This window comes from Mandrillus leucophaeus, unplaced genomic scaffold (genome assembly GCF_000951045.1).
Source record: "Mandrillus leucophaeus isolate KB7577 unplaced genomic scaffold, Mleu.le_1.0 Scaffold207, whole genome shotgun sequence".
In the NCBI taxonomy this organism is placed as follows: domain Eukaryota; kingdom Metazoa; phylum Chordata; class Mammalia; order Primates; family Cercopithecidae; genus Mandrillus; species Mandrillus leucophaeus.
In genome coordinates, this window is record NW_012102110.1 from 1,213,613 (window position 1) to 1,236,034 (window position 22,422).

Sequence of the window (22,422 nt, forward strand, 5' to 3'; positions counted from 1 at the left end):
GTCTATTTGGGAAGAGGGAATGTGAATACCTATTAGCTGTAAAAGTTGTGATAAAAATGTAAGTTTTAACACAAGTGCACTAAAATTTATGGGTAACAACAGAATGAAGAAAGATAGAATGTATAACTTTAAAACCAGTGGAAGAGAAAGTACAGCAAAAAATACTTATCAATCCAGCTAACGCAGAGAAGGGAAAAATTAGAAATATAATAAACAGGCAAGAAAATGAATTGAACAAAGCTTTTTATTCAAGAAACTAAAAAAAGAAACATAAAACAGCCTATAGTAGAAAGAAGGAATTAATAAACTTAAGGCAGAAATGTGTGGAAAGGGAAAGAAAAACTGTAAAGTGGATCAATAAAACCAAAAGTGTTTTTTAAAAGATCAACAAAATAAACAAAATTTGATAAGTACTAAGGGAAAAAACCCAAAAGGCATAAATAGTATTAGGAATGAAAAGGAAGGGGACGTGTGTGTGTGTGTGTGTGTGTGTGTGTGTGTGTGTGTGTTTAAAATTACAATCATCTGTTACATTTGTTTTTATGCCAATGTTTTTTAAAGTCAACTTTACTGACTTTAAAATGAAATGCACATATTTTAAGTCCGTAGTTTGATGAATTTTGACAAATAGATACTACTAATAGCCACCAACACCACAATTAAGGTAGAGAACATTTCTGACAACCCAGAAGGTTCCCTGTGTCAGTTCTCAATCTCCTCTCCCCACCTCCTGGCTCCAGGTAACTGCTGATCTGATTTTTATAACTACAGTTTTACCTTTTCTCAAGTTTTGTATATATTGAATCACATCCTCTGTATACTTTTATGTATGCCTTCTTTCACTCAACAAAATTTCAAGATTCATCCATGTCGAATATCAGTAGTTCATTCCTTGTCATTCTTGAGTAGTAGTCTACTATATGAATGTGCCACAATTTATCAGTTCACCTGTTGATGAACATTTGGGTTGTCCAGCTTGGAGCTCTTACGAATAGTGCTACTGTCAAAATCCATCTACAAGGCTTTGTGCATATGTATTTTCATTTTTCTAGAAGAATGGAATTGCTGGGTCTTATGATAAGTATAAGAAACTGTCAAGTAGTTGTCCCAACAATAACGTATGAAAGTTCCAGCTGCTTCAGATCCTTGCTATATTTTATACCAATACACTAGAAAAATCTAAATGAGATAGACACTTTTTCTAGGAAAATATAATTACAAAAATTAGGTGAGGAAAACTAAGAAAATTGAGAAAACTAATAACCATACAAAAGATATTGAAATGGTAGTTAAAGGTTGACTCACCCTCCAAAGATATGAAAGACCAGACAGTTTTACTAATATGCTCTACCAACCTGTCAAGGAATAGATAATTCCCATCTCTTATTCAATCTGAACACAACCCTGATAACAATATTTGGTAAAGAAAATACCACAAAATCTATACAGTTCAATATTACTATAATCAAGGAAGCCAAAATTCTATATTATGTTTTTTAAAAAATAAGCAAAGCCTCGTGATCAACAATAGTTTATACTAGGAATGGTAGGATGCATCAACATTAGAAAAAGCTAGCAATATTCTTTATGTTAACAAATTAGGCCGGGTTCAGTGGTTTATGCCTGTGATCCCAGCACTCTGGGAGGCCTAGGCAGGCAGATCGCTTAAGCCCGGAAGTTTAAGACCAGTCTGGGCAACATAGGGAGACCTCATCTCCACAAAAAAATCACCAGGGCCTGGTGGTGTGCACCTGTAGCCCCAACTACTCGGGAGGCTGAGATGGGAGGTCCTGTTTGAGCCCGGGAGGTCTAGGCAGCAGTGAGCTGAGATCATGCCACTGCACACCAGCCTGGGTGACAGGCTGAGGCCCTGTCTACAAAAAAAAAAAAAAAAAAATTAAGAGATAAAACCGTGTGATTACCTGAAAAGACCCAGAAATTTAGCAAATTTTCAACTGCCATTCTTCATTTTAAAACATATACATACCCCATATATACACACACTTAGAAAGCTGACCCGAGAAAGGAATTTTCTCTGGGAAACAGAATTAGAAAACCAAGAGAACCAATTAGCACGATTTAAACTAATATAAGAGATCAGTAGTGTGACTAAATACACAGGACTAACACTAAAATCAATACCTTCTCTAGACATCAGCAGTAACCAATAAGAAAGATAATTTTTTAAAAGAAATTTTTCACAAAATCTCAAAATATTGTTACTTGGGAATAAAACTGACAAAAAAGAAACAGTTTTATGAAGAAATTTATAAAACTTTAAGGATATTTTAAATCTCAACCTCTTCCTCTGTGTTTCCTTCTAACACTTATTTTTAAATGTACTTTTAAAAAATTCGGTTTTGTTGGTTCACTGGTTTTTGTTATCCTCTCCCCTCATTCGATTGTAAACTTGAGAGCAAGGAAGACCTTATTTGTCCTGTTCCTCATGCTGCCCCCCTCAACACTTTTCACAGTGCTTGGCACAAAGCTAACTGGCCCTTTGTACCTGTAAAACACGGAAACACCCTTAGCTCCTCTTTTTCTCTACCTACTTTGTCGCACATTACGCAATAATGTACAGCAACTGCTCCAGGCCTCCCACGTGACAATGCCTCCGCCTGCCTCGCACCCAGCCAATCAGAGCACTTGCGACCTGCGACCGCGCTCTCCCCCCACCCTACCTCCAAGGCGGCACGAGCCAGAATCTTCCAGTCTCAGGCTGTTTGTCCCCCCAGAGGGGCAATGCGACTGCGCGCCCCGTCCTGATTGGCCGAGAATTGCGGGCTGCGTGCGCAGGCGCCTACCTCGGTTACTTAGGGCGGGAGCCCGGCGAGGGCGCCGGTGCTTTGTGCTGTCTGAGGCCGGGAAGCCAGGCCGCGCTGCCATGCCGAACCGCAAGGCCAGCCGGAATGCTTACTATTTCTTCGTGCAGGAGAAGATCCCCGAACTACGGCGACGAGGCCTGCCTGTGGCTCGCGTTGCTGATGCCATCCCCTACTGCTCCGCAGACTGGGCGGTAAGGCTGGAGCGGAGTGAGAGGGCTGGTCAGGGCAGTTGGGCAAGCCGGAGGGTGAGGCGGGAGGGCAGAAGGCCTCGAGGAGGTCGGGCGGCTTGGCCCTGCCAGAGGAAGAGGAAGGTCCCGGTTTGTGGCCCTGGGCAAACGGACACCAGAACCACCTCCCTGTAATGCCCCGGCATCTGCCTGCGGGCCCTAGAGCACTCGATACTCATGGCTGTTTCTCTTCTTTGTCCCTTTAATCTCCAAAAGCTTCTGAGGGAGGAAGAAAAGGAGAAATACGCAGAAATGGCTCGAGAGTGGAGGGCCGCTCAGGGAAAGGACTCTGGGCCTTCAGAGAAGCAGGTAAAGTTAACAAGGGAAGAGCCGCCATCTGCCTGGCACATAGACGTATTCAGTAAAGGCTGGATGGGTGAATGAGTGAATGTCAAGGGTAGACTCCTTTGGGGGTTCGGTTAGTGCGAAGACGACGTTCTTCTTTTCTCCTGATGTCAGAATGCCTGTTAAAAGAAACCAGCAGCCTCCACAACTAGGGCATGCACACATTGGTGTAATTTGGTGGTGAAAGACCTGGGGAATTCCTGTTAGGAAACCTGCGGACAATACACTTTGATCAGTAATGGGAGTATAACATCTAGGGGTTGTACTGGATGACATCAAGGTGTCCCTTTCAATTCTTCTGTGATTAATGAGCCTTAGTGGGGGTGGGGGAGGCAGTGGGGGCTTAAAAGTAGTTTAGACCATTCTGTCTTTTTTTTCTTTAGCAAAAAATGCCATTATTTTAAAATGACACCTGAAACAAAGCCAGCTGCTGTGTTTAAAATATTGGAATAACAAGACTTGGATTAGTTGGTGTATGTGTGTATGTCTTACAAGAGTTGAATAGGCTGGGCACGGTGGCTCACGCCTGTAATCCCAGCACTTTGGAAAGCGGAGGAGGGCGGATCACTTGAGGTTAGGAATTTGAGACCAACCTGCCCAACATGGGGAAACCCCAACTCTACTAGAAATAAAAAATAAAGAAAGCTGGGCGTGGTGGCAGACGTCTGTAGTCGCAGCTACTCAGGAGGCTGAGGTGGGAGAATCGCTTGAACCTGGGAGGTGGAGGTTGTAGTGAGTCGGAATTGCGCCCCTGCACTCCAGCCTGTGCGAAAGAGCAAAACTCTGTCTAAAACAAAAAAAGTTGAATGAAGTTTATTTGGGTAAATTTCTGTGTAGTAGAATGTTAAAGTACTAAATAAAATTTGTTTTCTTGTTGGTTTGTATCAGGAAAGTGCAAGGTAATTATTGGTGTTACCCCACCCTTTGTTTTTTCCATTCTTTCATGGTAAAATTCCATTCTTAAACTGTCAACATTGGATTGAAATTCAAGGGATAGTTTTATTTTGTGGATTTATGAGTAGAAACTCAGTTGAGTTTGTACTTACACTTGCAAGCCTTATTCTTACAAGATATCTCTCCTCAAAACTTAAGCTATGGTGTATGTGTACCTCATGTGAGACTTGGAGACAACATAATCTGGTTTTGACTTTAAGTGAAAAACAAGCAACATTAGAGTACTTTAGGGCATAGTATGCTTTTGGCCACTGGCCTGGCTCAGGATGATTACCTTGGATAATCAGTAGTGGGCAAAATGGCTTTCAGTAGTAGTGGCATTGGTTATTTACCACTCCTTTTCTGATTCAAATATTTATAGATTTGTTATTCTGCCTTTGGGTGTTGGTATTATTGACAGATATATTTATTCATTGGATACATTGACCTTGGTAATCTCTAGGCTGTTTTGAAGTTATTTGGCTAAATTTTAATATATGGTCTAAAGTGCCCAGCAAGAGTTTATGTGGCCAATCATTCTCTTCCTCTTTAGAAACCTGTTTTCACACCACTGAGGAAGCCAGGCATGCTTGTACCAAAGCAGAATGTTTCACCTCCAGATATGTCAACTTTGTCTTTAAAAGGTGATCAAGGTAGAGTAATCCTGAAATATTTTGCTTAGATAAATTTGAGTGCCCAAAACACTATATTTGTCAGTAAAAATGTTTTCTGTTCATTTTGATCCTCCATTTCAAAATAATTAACTACAAGTGTTAAATATGGTGGTACTGACATTATAAAAGATTAGGTAATTTGTTGAAATAAAACAGGAGAGAGTGGTTTTTGGTTTGTTTTTTTTTTAACAAAAATCTGGTCTCTGTTTCTACCACTCCATATGTTGATAAACATAGGTGTTTTTTAGACTTGTTTATAATTGGACACTTAAATACACTTAAAAACAAAAGTAAACAGGTGGGATAAGGTTTTCAGATCTATTCTACAGTGTGATGACTACAGTTAATGTAATGTATGTTTCAAAATTGGTAAGAGTAGGTTTTACATATTCACACCACAAAAAGTGAGATGGTGGATATGTTAATGACTTGATTTAATCATTCCACGGTGTATACATGTATCAAAACAACATTGTACCTCATAAATATGTATATAATTATTATTTGTCAATTAAAAATAAAATATTTAAAAATCCTGGGTGGTGGAGGGGAGTTATAAAGATACAAATGAATTATGGAACTTGCCAAGAAGAGAACATAGTTAATAAGGGTCGTTGCTATTCCTTCTGTCTGGTTTTGTTGTGTTCTGTCTTTGTTGAACACTGATAAACTTTTAACAGTCTTAAATGTGACCAGTCTTGGTAAATAACACTTTACACATTCTCACATTCCTTTATTCCTTTAGAGGATTTATAGGTGGTCTTATATATATTGGTAAAAAGTGAAAAAAGAATGAACTAAATTGTTCATAGTTTTTATATTACAATCTTTCTACGTTGATTCTGCTCAGCTTCGTTTCCCCAACCTTTACATTTGTTGAATATGGGTCATTGCTCTATGTCATTCCTGAGATTCAGGGCTTATCTATGGCCGAATTATGTAGAGCTGGCTGCAAGTTGGAATAATTTTGTTGCTTCATGCGAAGAGTGGTTACTTTAATCCTTGATAAGTGTAATTATAAAAATTTTGATTTCTTTATTCGGTACAGCTGATTAGTTTTCTCTTTTCCAGCTCATTTAGGAATATAGGAACAGAAAGAAAATTGTTCTAAAATATTTTTGTTTCCTTCAACTAAAGAGGCTTTTGTGGAAGAGGTAAATTTGAGACATTCATTTATTCATTTTATCTTACAATTTTTTTTTTAGCTCTCCTTGGAGGCATTTTTTATTTTTTGAACATTTTTAGCCATGGCGAGCTACCTCCTCATTGTGAACAGCGCTTCCTCCCTTGTGAAATTGGCTGTGTTAAGTATTCTCTCCAAGAAGGTATTATGGCAGATTTCCACAGTTTTATAAATCCTGGTAAGTAGACGCTAGATCTTAAAAGTATATGTTTGTTTGTTTTTTTTAATCTTGACTTTATTTGACAATAGTACTTTTTCTTACAAAGTCATGTACAGCTGTGTTCTTAATGTAGCAAGACTTCATAATACTGAAAAACTGTTAGGAATTAGGTGTTGACACAGGGTTTTTTGGTTTAGGCTTTTGACCTCAAGTTACCATTAAAATCAGATGGATAGACTATCTGAACAATTCATAGCCTGCTATTCACTTACCTATGGCCTTACATCTTGGGATTTTCTAAAAGCTGTGTATGCCATGATCTTTTCTTTCTCTACCTCATCCTTCACAGCAGTGGTGACTAGCTTTTTAAGCTGCTATTGCTTTGTAGCCTTGAAGAAATTATTTAACCTCTCTGAATCTATTAGCTCATCCGTAACGTGGGGATAATACCTATTGGAGGGTTGTTCTAAGGAATAGATAAGAAATATGGAAATAGCCTATACTTAATCGACTCTCAGATATTATCAGCATCTCTTCTTCCTACTGTTCCATCCCATTAAAAAGCAAGATAGGTATGAAGACATAGGATTTGATACCCCTGAAGGTAAGTAGGAAAAATGTATAGGGAGAAGAGACTGGGGACATGACTTCATTTTTAGTTTTGTCAATTATCAATTACTTTAAAATTAATTAGGACATCCCAGTACTTTCTCCTCCTCATTTTTAGATGACAGAAAAACTAATCATCTTACTCACACTTGTGAGTGTTGCTACTTAGGACAAGTCGAAGAGCTGCTTTTCCCCACATGGGTTGTAAATATTAGAAAGATCGAATTTGGGGACTGTTTTTCCTCTGAGAAACGCATATACACCTTGCCATATCAATGCCCTTATGACCCCTGGAGGCCCATTCATAGACGTGGAGCTAAGACTCTTTTGTCACATGCTTGCTTTATCTAGCATTTCTTTCTGTGTAAGGAGTAACTTACTTTTAAAAGTAACTTAGACAATATACCAAATTCTTCAACAGTTTTCATACCTTTGGTTGAAAATAAACCCTATAAAAGTTTAATCTTTTGTATTTTCATGTAATAAAAATTACCTTTCTGTGTTATAACTTGGTCATCCTGTAGAGTATTAACTGCAGCACTACTAGAGAACTTTCAAATTTCTGCTTCTCAACAAGATATTTTATATTATAGGTGAAATTCCACGAGGGTTTCGATTTCATTGTCAGGCTGCAAGTAAGTATAAAGGAATGGGGTATGATTTGTGACTTGAATGTATTCATACCTGGTTAGACTTATTCCTTTAACACACAAAATATAAAATGAGAGGAAAATAACTTTAGGTTATTGTTAGAGAATCTGCATAGATGTGATAGTCGGTGTCTGTGATCTTTAAATTTTTTATAGACTGATAGTATACTGTACCTTTTCTTTTCAGGGAATTGTTGTTTTATTTTTTTCTGTGTATATCCTTTGACCTCAAGGTCAGCTGTTCTTAGTGGCTGGGTACTTAGGAATCCCTTTTAAGAGGTCTCAGATTATCTAGATTTAGGACCGTTTTCAGGGACGTCCATTTCAAATGTGTTTTAAAAGTTAATACTTCAAGAAGAGTTCTGAATTTTTTAGATGAGTAAAACAGTTTTCTAAGTATTTTGCAACCAATGGGCATGACTGTATACCTAAGCCCTTGAACTTAAACCCTTTTTCTAGGAATTAGGTTTTAAGTGGTTTTCTGCTTAAATAGAATGAAAATCAGAATAGGTTTATTTTTAAATGTATATTAAAAGCATCAGTGTATAGGGACCATTTAATGATTTCTGTCTGTAAGGTAATTTTTTTTTTTTTTTTTTTTGAGATGGAGCCTTGCTCTGTCACCAGGCTGGAGTGGAGTGGCGCGATCTCAGCTCACGGCAACCTCTGCCTCCTGGGTTCAAGCAGTTCTCCTGTCTCAGCCTCCTGAGTGGCTGGGACTACAGGCGCACGCCACTGTGCCCAGCTTATTTTTGTGTTTTTAGCAGAGACGGCGTTTCACGATGTTGGCCAGGATGGTCTCAATCTCCTGACCTTGTGATCCGCCCACATCAGCCTCCCAAAAGTGCTGGGATTACAGGCACTGAGCCGCCGCGCCCAGCCGGCAATTTTTTTTTTTTAACTCAGAAATATGGACAGCTAGCCTGTAGAAGTGTTTGAAATTAAAAATAAGTTTTTCAAATCTGCCACAACAAGCAGCTATATTATAATACTTATAACTCTGTTGTTTATAAATGAACATATTTTGGACTTACATTTGGTTGTATATTTTGAATTCCTAATATGTACTAATTCATTATTTGTTTGACTGGAATCAGGGCTGTAGGCTATGGAATAAAAAATGTAAGGGAGGATTATTTTAGTAGTTCCTTTTTTTTTTTTTTTTTCTTTTGAGACAGAGCTTCGCTCTTGTTGCCCAGGCTGGAGTGTAATGGCACAATCTCGGCTTGCTGCAACCTCTGCCTCCTGGGTTCAAGCGATTCTCCTGCCTCAGCCTCCCGAGTAGCTGGGATTACAGACACGCACCACCACACCTGGCTAGTTTTGTATTTTTAGTAGACACGGGGTTTCTACATGTTGGTCAGGCTGGTCTTGAACTCCTGACCTCAGGTGATCTGCCCGCCTCGGGCTCTCAAAGTGCTGGGATTACAGGTGTGAGCCACTGTGCCTAGCAATAGTTCCTTCTTATATAGCTTTGACTGGAAAATAATTACAATATGGAAGAAAAATTCTGTACTTGCTTTGAAGTGTGAACATAGCTAATATCCCCAACTGTTACATCATCTGAGGTTATTGAACTAGATGGCAGTAAAATAAATAAATAAATAAATAAATAAATAAATGGAAACTTAGCCGATGAATTAATTTTCACGTTTTTGCTTAAACTCCGTTTCAGGTTTATTCATCTTTAATTAAATGCATTGGAATCCCTACTATGTGCCAGACATTCATTTCTGAGACTGTCACTGACTTACTGTTTCTTTACTATTTTGATTCTGTGAAATCCTTAAAAATCTATTTTTGACAACCTAGTTTTACAACCTTTTCAAATTAATCAGATTAACAGAAAGCGTGGTTCTTTAAAAAAATCTATTAAAGATTCTAGAAATGTTTTCTTAATTTATTATTCAACATAGTCGAAACAGTACAATGTTTCTCATTCAAGGAAACTTTAAAATGTTTAGAGCTTACTAATTTGAGCATGTCTTAAGTTGCCAATTTGATAATCCTGGGAAATATACCAATTAAATAAGATAAATGACTATTAGAGTGACACCTGTCACCATAATAACTAAAAATGCCTATGCTAATGTAATTGAGCTGATTTGGAGGAGACCATGTTTTGTATAGTAACGCACTGGAATGAATTTACATGTGGATGTGAAGAATTTAAGTGGTATTTAAGGAACATGCATATTGATCTCTCAGATACTCCTGTGTTGTCTTATCTTTTATGAACTATGAGTGTGAGGGTAGGAGGTCCTGGTTCTTCTCCTTCTCCAGTTTAACCAGATGAGCTCTGCTTCTCTCCGTTTTACTGGTTAATGATTTTCTTGAGAGAAATTCTGCTTTTAAACATCAACATTTTGCAAATTGCTTTCAGCTTCCTATACAAAAGGTCCATCCGCTTTTCAAAGGAAGCTTCTACACACAGAACAGATTATAACATTTATTTAAGGTATAAAGAACATTAATAAAAAACAAAGCCACCCACAAGTCAACTGAAAAAAATAGCACATTTCCAGTGCCATTGAAAGTCCCTGTGTCTCTCCCTGATAGCATCCCCTTCCCTCTTTATGAGAAAACTACAATTCTGAATTTTGTGTTTGAATTGTGTGTTATTTCTTTTCTGAATAGTTCTACTACATGTACATATTTGTTTAAATGATGTATTTAATTTTACTTGTTTCAACTTTTGTGTAATTAACATATTGTATGTATCAGGGTGCCCCAATCTTTGGGCTTCCCTGGGCCACTTTTTTTTTTTTTTTTTTTTTGAGATGGAGTCTTGCTCCCTCTCCCAGGCTGGAGTGCAGTGGCGCGATCTCAGCTCACTGCAACTTCCACCTCCCAGGTTCAAGTGATTCTCCTGCCTTAGCCTCTGAGTAACTGGGATTACCGGTGTGCACCACCACGCCCAACTAATTTTTTGTATCTTTAGTAGAGGTGGGGTTTCACCATGTTGGCCAGGCTGGTCTTGAACTCCTGACCTCGTGATCTGCCCGCCTTGGCCTCCCAAAGTTTTGGGATTACAGGCGTGAGCCACAGTGCCTCGCCCCCTTGGGCCACGTTGGAAGAAGAATTGTTTTGGGCTACACATAAAATACACTAACACTAATAATAACTGTAGAGCTAAACAAACAAACAAAAAATCACCAAAAAAATCTTGTAATGTTTTAAGAAAGTTTATGAGTTTGTATTGGGTTGCATTCAAGCCGTCCTGGGCCGCATGAGGCCTGCATGCCACGGGTTGTACAAGCATGATATATATATTTTCTTTCCTGTATTTTTTAACTCAATATCTTTCACTCGTTTTCTATTGAATTGTTTGTTTTTCTTACTGATGTGTGGAAGTTTATCTTCTCTGCTGATGGATTTTTAAAAATTGTATGCAGATACCTGTTTTCAGTTTGTGTCTTGTATTTTTCACTCTCTTTATGGTGTCTTTTAATGAACAGACTTTTTAAACATTTTTTGTTTTTTAGAGATGGGGTCTTGCTTTATTGCCCAGGCTGGAGCGTGATGGCTATTCACAGATGCAGTCATAGCTCACTGCAGGCTCGAACTCCTGGGCTCAAGTGATCCTCCTGCCTCACTCGCCTGAGTAGCTGGGACTTGAGGCATGCTCCACTGTGCCCAGCTTGTTTTTATTTTTAATTTGGTAAATGTGTCGATATTTTTATCATTTGTGGGATTTTGTGTCTTATTCAAGAATTCTTTTTTACCCCAAGGTTGTGAAAATAGTCTCTATTTTCTTCTAAAAATTATAGAGTTTTATTTTTTGTATTCAGGTTATTATTCTACCTGGAATTGACTTATGTATAGTATGAGGGAGAGATTCACTTCAAGTTTTAACTATGTAGATAATCATTTATCACAGCATCAATTATTGAATAATCAGTTTGTGCCACCTGTACCATATGCTTCTGTTTGTGTGTGGGAGGATCTTTTGTTCTCTTTATTCTGTTCTACTTTTTTGCTGTCAATATCATATCCTTAAACACAGTAGTTTGATATCTATTTAGACAAGCCCCCAACCTCGTTCTTTTGGAATATCATGGCTGCTTTGACCCTTTGTTCTTCCATACACTATTTAGAATCAGTTCTTCATGTTTTACATTAAGTCATTTTGGAGAAAACTGGTATCTTTATTATATTGAATCTTTATATTTGTAAACATAGGGCTTCCCTCTTATTTTTTAGGTCAGTAATGTCTTTCAATGAAATTTTATAATTTTCTCCATTAACAATCTGAATATCATTTGTTAAATTTATAGTTTATCATGCCTTTTGTTGCTGTTATAAATGATATCCCTTGAAATTATATTTTCTAATTGTTTACTTTTATATTTTGGTTTTGTCCCACCCATTGGTAAACTCTGAGTTTTTAGCAAATTACTTAATCATATCTGTGAAATCACTTTATTCTTTCTAATCTACATATCTTCATTTAAAATTTTTAAAATTTGTTTTGTCTTAGTATACTGACCAGGACCTCTAGTTTCTAGTGTTTTTGCCAGTGAGTATGCTATTTCCTGTAGTTTTTTCTTTCTCTCCCCACCCCCGTTTTTGATGTGTGTTCTTTATCAGGATAAAGATATTTCCTTCTACATGCACACCTTGTTTTATTGCATTTCACTTTATTGCACTTTGCATATATTGCATTTTTTTACACATTGAGGTTTGTGGCAGCCCTGCATTGAGCAAGTCTATTGGCATCATTTTTCCAGTAGCGTGTGCTTTTCTCTGTGTCACATTTTGGTAATTCTCGCAATATTTCAAACTTTGTCATTATCATCGTGTCTCTTATGGTGATCTGTGATCAGTTATCTTTGATGTTACTATTGTAGTTGTTTTGGAATGTCAGGAACCATGCCCATGTAAGATGGCAAATTTAATCAATAAATGTTGTATGTGTTCTGACTGCTCCCCTGACTGACTATTGCCTCATCTCTCTCCCTTTCCTTGGGCCTCACTATTCCCTGAGACACAACAATATTGAAAGTAGGTCAATTAATAATCCTACAATGGCCTCTCAGTGTTCAAGTGAAAGGAAGGGTTGCATGTCTCTCACTTTAAATCAAAAGCTAGAAATGGTTCAGCTTAGTGAGGAATGCATATCAAAAGCTGCAATAGGCTAAAAACTAGGCTTCTTGTGCCAAATGACCAAGTTGTGAATGCAAAGGGAATGTTCTTGAAGGAAATTTATGTACTACTCCAGTGAACAACCAATGATAAGAAAGTGAAACAGCCCCATTGCTGATACGAAGAAAGTTTTAGTGGTCAGAATAGATCCACATTCTCCAGTTACCACATTCCCTTAAGCTGAAGCCTAATCTGAAGCAAAGCCTTAACTCTCTTCAATTCTGTGAAGGCTGAGAGAGGTGAGAAAGCTGCAGAATAAAAGTTTGAAGTTTGCAGAGTTTGGTTCATGAGGTTTAAGGAAAGAGCCATCTCCATAACATAAAAGTGCAAAGTGAAGGAGCAGGTGCTGATGTAGATGCTACGGCAAGTCATCCAGAGGATCTAGCTAAGATAACTGATCAAGGTGGCTACAGCAAATAGCAGATTTTCAGTGAAGATGAAACCACCTTCTGTTGGAAGAAGATACCATCTGGGAGTTTCATAGCTAGAGAGAATAAGTCAGTGCCTGGCTTCAAAGGACAGACAGATTCTCTTGTTAGTGACTAATGCAGCTGGTGACTTTTAAGTTGAAGTCAGTGCTCATTTACCATTCTGAAAATCTAGGGCTCTTAGGAAATTATGCTAAATTGACTCTGCTTGTGCTATTATAAATGGAACAACAAAACCTAGAAGACAGCACATCTGCTTATAGCATGGTTTACTGAATATTTTAAGACCACTGTTGAGATCTGCTGCTCAGAAAAAAAAAGATTCCTTTCAAAATTTTACTGCCCATTGACATTAGACCTAGTCATCCAAGAGCTCTGGTGGAGATGTAAAAAGAGATTAATGTTTTCATGCCTGCTACCACAGCATTTATTCTGTAGCCCATGGATGAAGGAGTAATTTCAACTTTCAAGTCTTACTGTTTAAGAAATATGTTTCATAAGGCTATAGCTGCCATAAATGGCGATTCTTCTGATGGATCTAAGCAAAGTAAATTGAAAACCTTCTGAAAAGGATTCACCATTCTAGATACCATTAAGAACATACATAATTCACTGGAGGAGGTCAAAATATCAACACTAAAGACTGTTTGCAAGAAGTAGATTCCAGCCCTCATGAATGACTTTGAGCGGTTCAAGACTTCAGTGGAGGAAGTAATAGAAGAGAACTAGAATTAGAAATGGAACCTGAAAATGTGACTGGATTGCTGCAATTTCACAATAAAACTTGAATGGGTAAGGAGTTGCTTCTGATGTATGAGAAAAGAAACTAGTTGCCTGAGATGAAACCTACTAGTGAAGATGCTGTGAACACTGGTGAAATGACAAAGGACTAAGAATATTTCATAAACTTGGTAAAGTAGCAGCAGGGTTTGAAAGGATTTACTTAAATTTCAAAAGAAGTTCTGTGAGTAAAATGTTATCAAACAGTATCACATGCTACAAATTCTTCATGGAAGGAAGAGTCAATGTGGCAAACTTCATTGTTTTATTTTAAGAAATTGCCACAGCAGCTGCAGCTTTCAGCAACCATGACCCTGATAGTCAGCAGCCAGTAACATCAAGACAGGATCTTCCACCAGCATGGGAATGTAAACTGGTACAACCACTATGGGAAAAAATACGTGGAAATTCCTTAACTAACTAAAAGTAGAACTACCATTTGAAAATTCTAACAGTCTCACTACTGGATATCTACCTGGAGGAAAAGAAGTCATATGAAAAGGATAACTTGCACACACACATTTATAACAGCACAATTTGCAATTGCAAAAATGTGGAACCAGCCCAAATGCCCATCAATCAACAAGTGGATAAAGAAACTGTAGTATATATGTGTGTGTATATATGATGGAATAGTACTCAGCCATAAAAAGGAATGAGTTGATGGCATTCGCAGCAACCTGGATGGGATTGGAGACTATTCTAAGTGAAGCGACTCAGGAATGGAAAACCAAACATATGTTCTCACTCATAAATGGGAGCTAAGCTATAAGGATGCAAAGGCATAAGAATGATACAAGGGACTTTGGGGACTTTGGGGCAGAAGGGTGGGAAGGGGGTGAGGGATAAAAGACTACAAATTGGGTTCAGTGAATAGTATTCGGGTGATGGGTCCACCAAAATCTCACAAATCGCCACTAAAGAACTTACTCATATAACCAAATACCACCTATTCCCCAAAAACCTATGGAAGTAAAAACATTTTTTAAAAAAGATCTTTAACCAGCAAAAAGACTGTAAGTCACTGAAGACTCAGATGATCGTATTTTTAGCAATAAAATATTTTCATATTAAGGTATGTTCATTTTTAAAACAATGCTACTGCACACTTAATAACAGTATAGTCATAACTTTAGAGTGCAGTAAACAATAATTTATAGGCACTGGGAGACCAAAATATTAGCATGACACTTTATTTCAGTACTCACTTTATTATGGCAGTCTGGAACTGAACCTACAGCATCTCCAAGATATGCTTATATTCCCTATTTGGCTAGGGAGATAGCAGTTGCACATTTTAGTGAATGCTTTTTCTGCATGTCATATGATTTTTTTCTTTTGTTCATGTGGCCGTTTATTTATTTTTTGGGACAGTCTCACTCCATCACCCAACCTAGAGTGCAGTGGCATGGTCTCAGCTCACTATAGCCTCTGCCTCCCAGGCTCAAGTGATTCTTGTGCCTCAGCCTCCTGAGTAGCTGGAATTATAGGTGCACATCACCACGCCCAGCTAATTTTTGTAATTTTATTAGAGACAAGGTTTTGCCATGTTGTCCAGGCCAGTCTCAAACTCCTAATCTCAAGTGGTCCACCCACCTTAGCCTCCCAAAGTGCTGAGATTATAGGCGTGAGCCACCGCGCCAGCCTTGTGTGGTAATTTATTAGCGTTAAACCAATCTTGTCTTCCAGGAACAAACCCAGCGTGGTCACTATATATCTTACATATAATATACTGAGTTTGGTTTGTTACTATTTTGTTTTAGGACTTTTCCATTTATGTTAAAGACTGAGATTAACTTTATCTAATTTTATTATCAAGGTTATTTTGCCATTATAAAATGGGCTTGGGAATAGATTTTAAGATTTTGGATTTGATGCTTTTTTATGGCTCTACAGAAATTACTCATATTGCCTTTAATTTCCCTAAACATAATGAGCCTAGTTATTTTAAAGGGTTATGTTAGATAATCCTCTTATAGGGATCTTCTTTTTGGAGTTGATTTTATAGTCTGTTGGTTACGGTGATGTTCATTCAAGCTAACAGAATCTCTTCATATGTCTAGTTATTTTCGAGTGCTAAACAGTGTATATGAAATCTCGTTATTTCTCTCCAAAGAAGATTTATGATTGTGTCAGTCAGAAAGCTGGAGTCAATAGCATCTCAGATTACCTTAATCCATTTTCAGGGATTGAAGTGGTTTTAAATTGGGTTTCAGACATCACAAAAGTCAATTTGTAGTTGGCCTTTACTAGAAAAGGGGGAAGGATGAACAGGTAATCACCAAAGGATTATTAGTAAAATTTACAGTTGACTTCACAGCATAAACAATGGAAGCCAGAAGACAATGGACTATTTTTTAATTTTAATTATAATTTTTTAAGTAAGTAATATTGCAATAAAATATCTAGTTCTTACCAGCTCTGAGTTCATTGGAAACTCTGTTCTGTTTCTCAGCCTCTAAATGTCCTCTTCCAGAATTGGTAACTGGCCCTGGGAAGAAACAAACCCAACTGCCAGATTCAACTCTCCAAGATTTCGGGCCCATGATTCATAATTCCTCACCACATTTTTGTCTCTGCAGGTCTTCGAAGAAGGTGTTTTATTTGTTCAGCTTTTCCCTAATCTATCATTAGAAGTTGAACAACTCCTGCATTTCTTTGGGGGAGAGTAAGGGGAAATGGAGTTCTTGCTCATTCACTCAGGCTGGAGTGCAGTGCTATGAACATAACTCACTGCAGCCTCAAACTCCTAGCTCAAATGATCCAGTCTCAGCTTCCCGAGTAGCTGGGGTTGCAGGTGCATACCACCACACCTGACTTCCTGAATCTCTCTCTCTCTCTGTGTATATATATATTTAACAGTTTTGTGTTAAAATTTGTAATTTGGTCTCCTCAGACATAATTAAGTAAAATCTGTCCATTCAAAATCTGGAGTACCTGTGGGTATCTTTCTGTCAACTATATATTCATTCTCATTCTTATTTTATTGTGTACCTGATTGTTCATGGAGTATTTGGTGGAAGTAATGATTTCAGAGTAATTTGAGACTTACGATAATGTTAACTTCCTCTGGAAAGGGTTTGTGTTTGCTTTTTTAAGACACCTGGGGGCCTAGAAGGCCAGGCCCAGAAACTGTTAAAAGCACTCTATTCAGTCATTCAGCTTCCTCTTCCGGAACTGGCAAATGATCCAGAGGAAAAACTTCCCTAAAGCTAATCTCACCTCTCTGAGTTTATGTATTCTCTAATCTTTTTTTTTTTTTGAGACAAAGTCTGGCTCTGTCGCCCAGGCTGGAGTGCAGTGGCGTCATCTCGGCTCACTGCAACCTCCACCTCCCAGGTTCACACCATTCTCCTGCCTCAGCCTCTCAAGTAGCTGGGACTACAGGTGCCCGCCACCACGCCCGGCTAATTTTTTGTATTTTTAGTAGAAATGGGGTTTCACCATGTTCGCCAGGATGGTCTCGATCTCCTGACCTTGTGATCCGCCCGCCTCGGCCTCCCAAAGTGCTGGGATTATAGGCGTGAGCCACTGCGCCCGGCATATTCTCTAATCTTAACCCATTAATTCCTTAATGCTCTGTGTGATCTTAATATCCTCACACTTTTTTATTTTCTGTGGGAAAGTTAGTCTAAATTACTTGGTCTTTTTTTCCTGTGAAGTGGACGTCATCATATAACTTTTTTATAAAGCAATCATTACTATTAGTTTTTCCAGCCTTATTAGTAAAAAATTTATGAAAGGCAGCATGGGAGTAGTAAAACACTACAGGCCTGGTTACTGAACAAACCTGGGTTTAAGTCATGACTCAATTGTTTACCACTTATTAACTTACTAATTTTTCAGTTGTTTCTCATACACGCACACACACACACACACACATATCACATCACAGAATGGCTGTAAGACTGTGGGTTAAAATATGTAAAATCCTTACCAAAATGCCTTTGTACAGGTACTTAACTTTGTGTTACCCACTATCCTCTTACTGTACCCCTACTTCCATACCTACCCCATAATATTTGTCTTGCTCAAAATTTGAACTTCTCCTTTTTATTTCCCTCAGGTGATTCTAGTCACAAGATTCCTATTTCAAATTTTGAACGTGGGCATAACCAAGCAACTGTGTTACAAAACCTTTATAGATTTATTCATCCCAACCCAGGGAACTGGCCACCTATCTACTGCAAGGTAATTTCAGGTTAAGAAGTACTTTTAAGATATCAATTTATAATACCAAAAGATCCATAAAACAAAGAATTTTTGCCGTGTATTTTTGTCTTGTGTGTCTTAAACACACATTCATTTTGAATTGTTTTGAATGTAATTAGGTGTAGTGCCTATTTTTAAAATGTCTCCAATTTTGGAGGGATTTTGAAGACTGCAAAAGCTAAACGTATTTCTATTTTGGTAGAGTTCATGTTGTCTGAGTTCTTCTTTCTGAAATATCTGCAATATCTTTTTACCCTTAAGAATGGATACTCCATTCTGTACACCTATCTTACCAAACAAGATTACCTTTTCTTCAAAACTATCTTTGTGGCAATCCTTTCCTTCTTTCTTTGTAATGTTTAAAGAGATGATATTCTTCGAGGCTTGGAGTTGAAAAGTGGACTTTAACCTTGCTACTTAGTATAACCATGAGGTGATTATCTGATCTTTTTCTGAACATTGGTTTCTTCATTTGCATACCCTAGGTCTCCCTTGCTTCTCATAAAGTATCTTAACATTTCTGTATAAATATGACTAATAATAGCTGTAGTCTTTTCTAATATATGTCAATTTTTTATAGTTTTCATTTTGTTGGCACAAACTCTTCAGTCTTTCTCCTGTGCCCGCTACCTCCCAACCCCCACATTTTGAAAGTACAGCATTATAAGTCATTCAAAGTAGGAGAAGATACAAGTAGCTTTTTGTTTTGTTTTGTTTTGTTTTTTGCTTTCTCCAGTCTGATGATAGAACAAGAGTCAACTGGTGTTTGAAGCATATGGCAAAGGCATCAGGTAAGTAAAACTCTGGGTTGCTGCAGAAGTGCGTTATAATTAATATCTGTGTTTGTTTCTACTTTGATATCTTCCGAGTATCTAAATTTACTAATTGTATGTGTTTTTCTATTTACTCTGAAAGAAATCAGGCAAGATCTACAACTTCTTACTGTAGAGGACCTTGTAGTGGGGATCTACCAACAAAAATTTCTCAAGGAGCCTTCTAAGACTTGGATTCGAAGCCTCCTAGATGTGGCCATGTGGGATTATTCTAGCAACACAAGGTATTGCTAGCATTTTTGTTTGAGTCATTTTGACTTCTTTTCTAAACTGGGAAAATATGGTAGGACTTTTTTACCTTTTTATGCAATATTTTCCGACGAAAGCTTGGAATCATTGTATTTCCTTGAATATAAGATTTCATTGATAGTAAGATACATTGTTACTTGTGTATCACTAAAAACAAACCTGCCAAATAAACTGTTCTTTCTTATCACTTAGAATTTCTATACTGATGAAAGAATGTCCTTAGATTTATTTAGAGAGATGTTTATTACATAGAACTCTTGTACTTACATGTAAAAGAATATATAAGTGAAATCAATTGGCAAAAGTTTTTTATTTTGAGATAATGTTACACTTACAGAAAAGTTGCAAAAATATTACAAAGTTTACTATTCTGTTTCCTTAATTGCTAACATTTTAATACATTTTCTTTATAATTTTGTTTCTAAATATATATACACTTTTTCAAAATCACTTCAGGGTAAGTTGCTGTCATTATGCATCTTTATACCAAAATACTTCAATATGTGTTTCCTAAGAATAAGAATGTTTAGTCTACAGCCATAGCACCCTGAACACGCCTGATCTTGTCTGATCTCACAAGCTAAGCAGGGATTGGCCTGGTTAGTAGTTAGATGAGAGACTGCCTGGGAATACCGGGTGCTGTAGGCTTTTACTGTGTGTGTGTGTGCGCGCACGCATGTGTATATAGAACATTTATATTACCATAGTGTAATGATCAAAATCACGATATTGAATATAGGATGCAATACTATTATCTAATCTGAAGACCATATTAATATTGTATTAGTTGTTCCACTATGTCTTTTATAGCCAAACAAATTCTAGAGTCCAGTCCAAGACCACATGTTGCACTTAGTTATTTATCTCTTTAATCTGGGAAGTTATTTATCTCTTTAATCTGGGACAGTTCCTCAGTCTTACTTTGACTTTCATGATCTGGATATTTTTGAGTACAGGCCAGTTATTTTATAGAATGTTTCTCACTTTTAGTTGATCGGTATTTCCTCATGGTTAAATTGAGATTATGCATTTTTGGCAGGAATACCACAGAAGGGATTATGTGCCTGCTCAGTGTGTCATATCTGGAGGCATGTGATGTCAGTTTATCCCATTACTGATGATAACTTTGATCACTTGTTTAAGATAGTACCTGTCAATGTTTCTCTCTTGGAAAGTTACTGTTTTTTTTACCATATATATATATATATTTTTGTTTTTTTTTTTTTGAGACAGAGTCTTGCTCTGTCACCCAGCCTGGAGTGCAGTAGCGTAATCTCAGCTCACTGCACCCTCCACCTCCCAGGTTCAAGCAATTCTCATGCCTCAGCCTCTCGAGTAGCTGGGATTACAGGCACCCACCACCACGCCCAGCTAATTTTTGTATTTTTAGTAGAGAAGCGGTTTCACCGTGTTGACCAGGCTAGTCTTGAACCCCTGACCTCACGTGATCCACCCGCCTCAGCCTCCCAGAGTGCTGGGATTACTTGCATGAGCCACTACTCCTGGCTTTTTACCATATAATTAATAAATATTTTGTGGGGAAATACTTTCAAATTGGGTAGGTATTCTCTTCCTCAAACTTTCATATACAAATTTTAGTATCAAGTGCTGACTTTTGCCTGAGTCAGTTATTACTATCATTGTGAAAGGTGATTTTTCTTATTTGATTGTTCCTTCTGCATTTATTGGTTGGCATTCCACTGTAAAACCAAAAAAAGTTTCTCCTTTTTACCCATTTTTTTTTCATTTATATGAGCATGGACTCATGGATTCTTATTCAATACATTTTAATCTATTATTGTAATTTATTTTTATGATCAAATTGTTCCATATATGGCCAGCGGGAGTACCTTCAAGCAGGGGTTTGTGTGTCCTTTTGACATTGCTTCATTGCTTTCTATCTAACAGTGCTTCTTTGCTTTCTATTTGGCACAATATGTTACAGGCTTATCTTGTACTTTCTCTGTTCCAGCCCTGGATTAGCCATTTCTCCCAAGAATCTCTGGTTTCTTTTAGTGGAGCATAAGAGTTAGGAGATAGAATCTGGGTGGTAGATGTGCTCATTTCTTACTAAAGTGTCATTGATTCTATATCCCTTTAGTAGAGAGCTAGGAAATATATGTGTGTGTGTGTACACACTCTCCATACATATCTGTTTGTAGCTAGGTCTGTCAGTCTTTTTATCCATCTCTGTCTTACCATGAGTTCACACTTAACCTGTTATTTCAATCCAATACCATAGAGTTCTCTAGCTTTTTTACTTTTTAAAAAATTTCCTTTCTCTAAGAATGAGAACCCTGGCTGTCAGTATTTTTTAGAATTATATGGTACCATTATTTTTTTAAAAAGACATACAACTGTTTAGAGTTTGTTTATCATTGTTTATAGTCTGAAAGTATATAGTCGAAATACTTTGTTCAGAAGTTATTTAGGTTCTTTTTTCCCCTTTTAGTACAAATTACTCTTTTGGAATATATTAATAGTTAAGTTCATTTGCTTGTTTGTATTCCATGTTCATATTCCATTTTTGCTAATTTAGCTTTTGAATGTCTGATGCATTTCCATTTTGTAAACAAAAATAATATTCAAGAGAACTTTATTCTTGTTTCATTAAAAAAAAGCTTGTTAGGATTGCATTAAATTTATAAATTAACTTGGGGATAACTGAAATATTTATAGTATTGAGTTGTTTCCAAAGATTGAGACATCTTTCCATAGTTCAAATCTACTTTTGTGTCTTTCAAATATGTTTTAAAATTTTTCTCACACAGATTGTGCATCTCTGGGACTGGCGCATTTTTGTAGGAGCAGTTCCTTGATAACTTTTTCTGTTTTTTTATGGAAATTGATTTTATTAGGCTTTCTAATTTTAATGAGGTAAATTTTGGTAATCTGTATGTTTCTAGAAAATGGTACATGTTATATAGCTTTTCAAAGTTATTTGTTTAAAGATCTGCAAGGAAGTGTGGTATCTTAAAATTTTTTTAAATTTCATCTGTTTCAGTGGTTATCTTGTCATTGTATATTTGTGCACTCTCATTTTTTGTAAGCAAGTGTGTTGTCTACAATAGGATTTTAATTTATTAGACCTGTTTTTCTATTCTCTTCCTAATTAATTTTTGCTGTTATTCTCTTTGTACGTTGTTGTTTTTCTAGTTTTGGGGGCTGG

General features: G+C 37.2%; 1 protein-coding gene across 2 annotated transcripts in view; it reads left to right on the forward strand.

The window, feature by feature from the left end:
• Nucleotides 1-2,625: 2,625 nt before the first annotated feature.
• MAEL (maelstrom spermatogenic transposon silencer) overlaps nucleotides 2,626-22,422 on the forward strand; it is a 33,797-nt gene continuing 14,000 nt past the window's right edge. Inside the window, exons 1-8 of one of the 2 annotated variants that reach the window (XM_011979895.1) lie at nucleotides 2,626-3,016; nucleotides 3,269-3,361; nucleotides 4,884-4,983; nucleotides 6,210-6,365; nucleotides 7,550-7,591; nucleotides 18,026-18,150; nucleotides 18,908-18,962; nucleotides 19,087-19,228. In XM_011979895.1, coding sequence (XP_011835285.1) covers nucleotides 2,885-3,016; nucleotides 3,269-3,361; nucleotides 4,884-4,983; nucleotides 6,210-6,365; nucleotides 7,550-7,591; nucleotides 18,026-18,150; nucleotides 18,908-18,962; nucleotides 19,087-19,228 — 845 coding nt within the window. In that variant the 5' untranslated portion in view covers nucleotides 2,626-2,884. The remainder of the gene's footprint in view (nucleotides 3,017-3,268; nucleotides 3,362-4,883; nucleotides 4,984-6,209; nucleotides 6,366-7,549; nucleotides 7,592-18,025; nucleotides 18,151-18,907; nucleotides 18,963-19,086; nucleotides 19,229-22,422) is intronic. The other variant, XM_011979896.1, reaches the window with a different exon arrangement.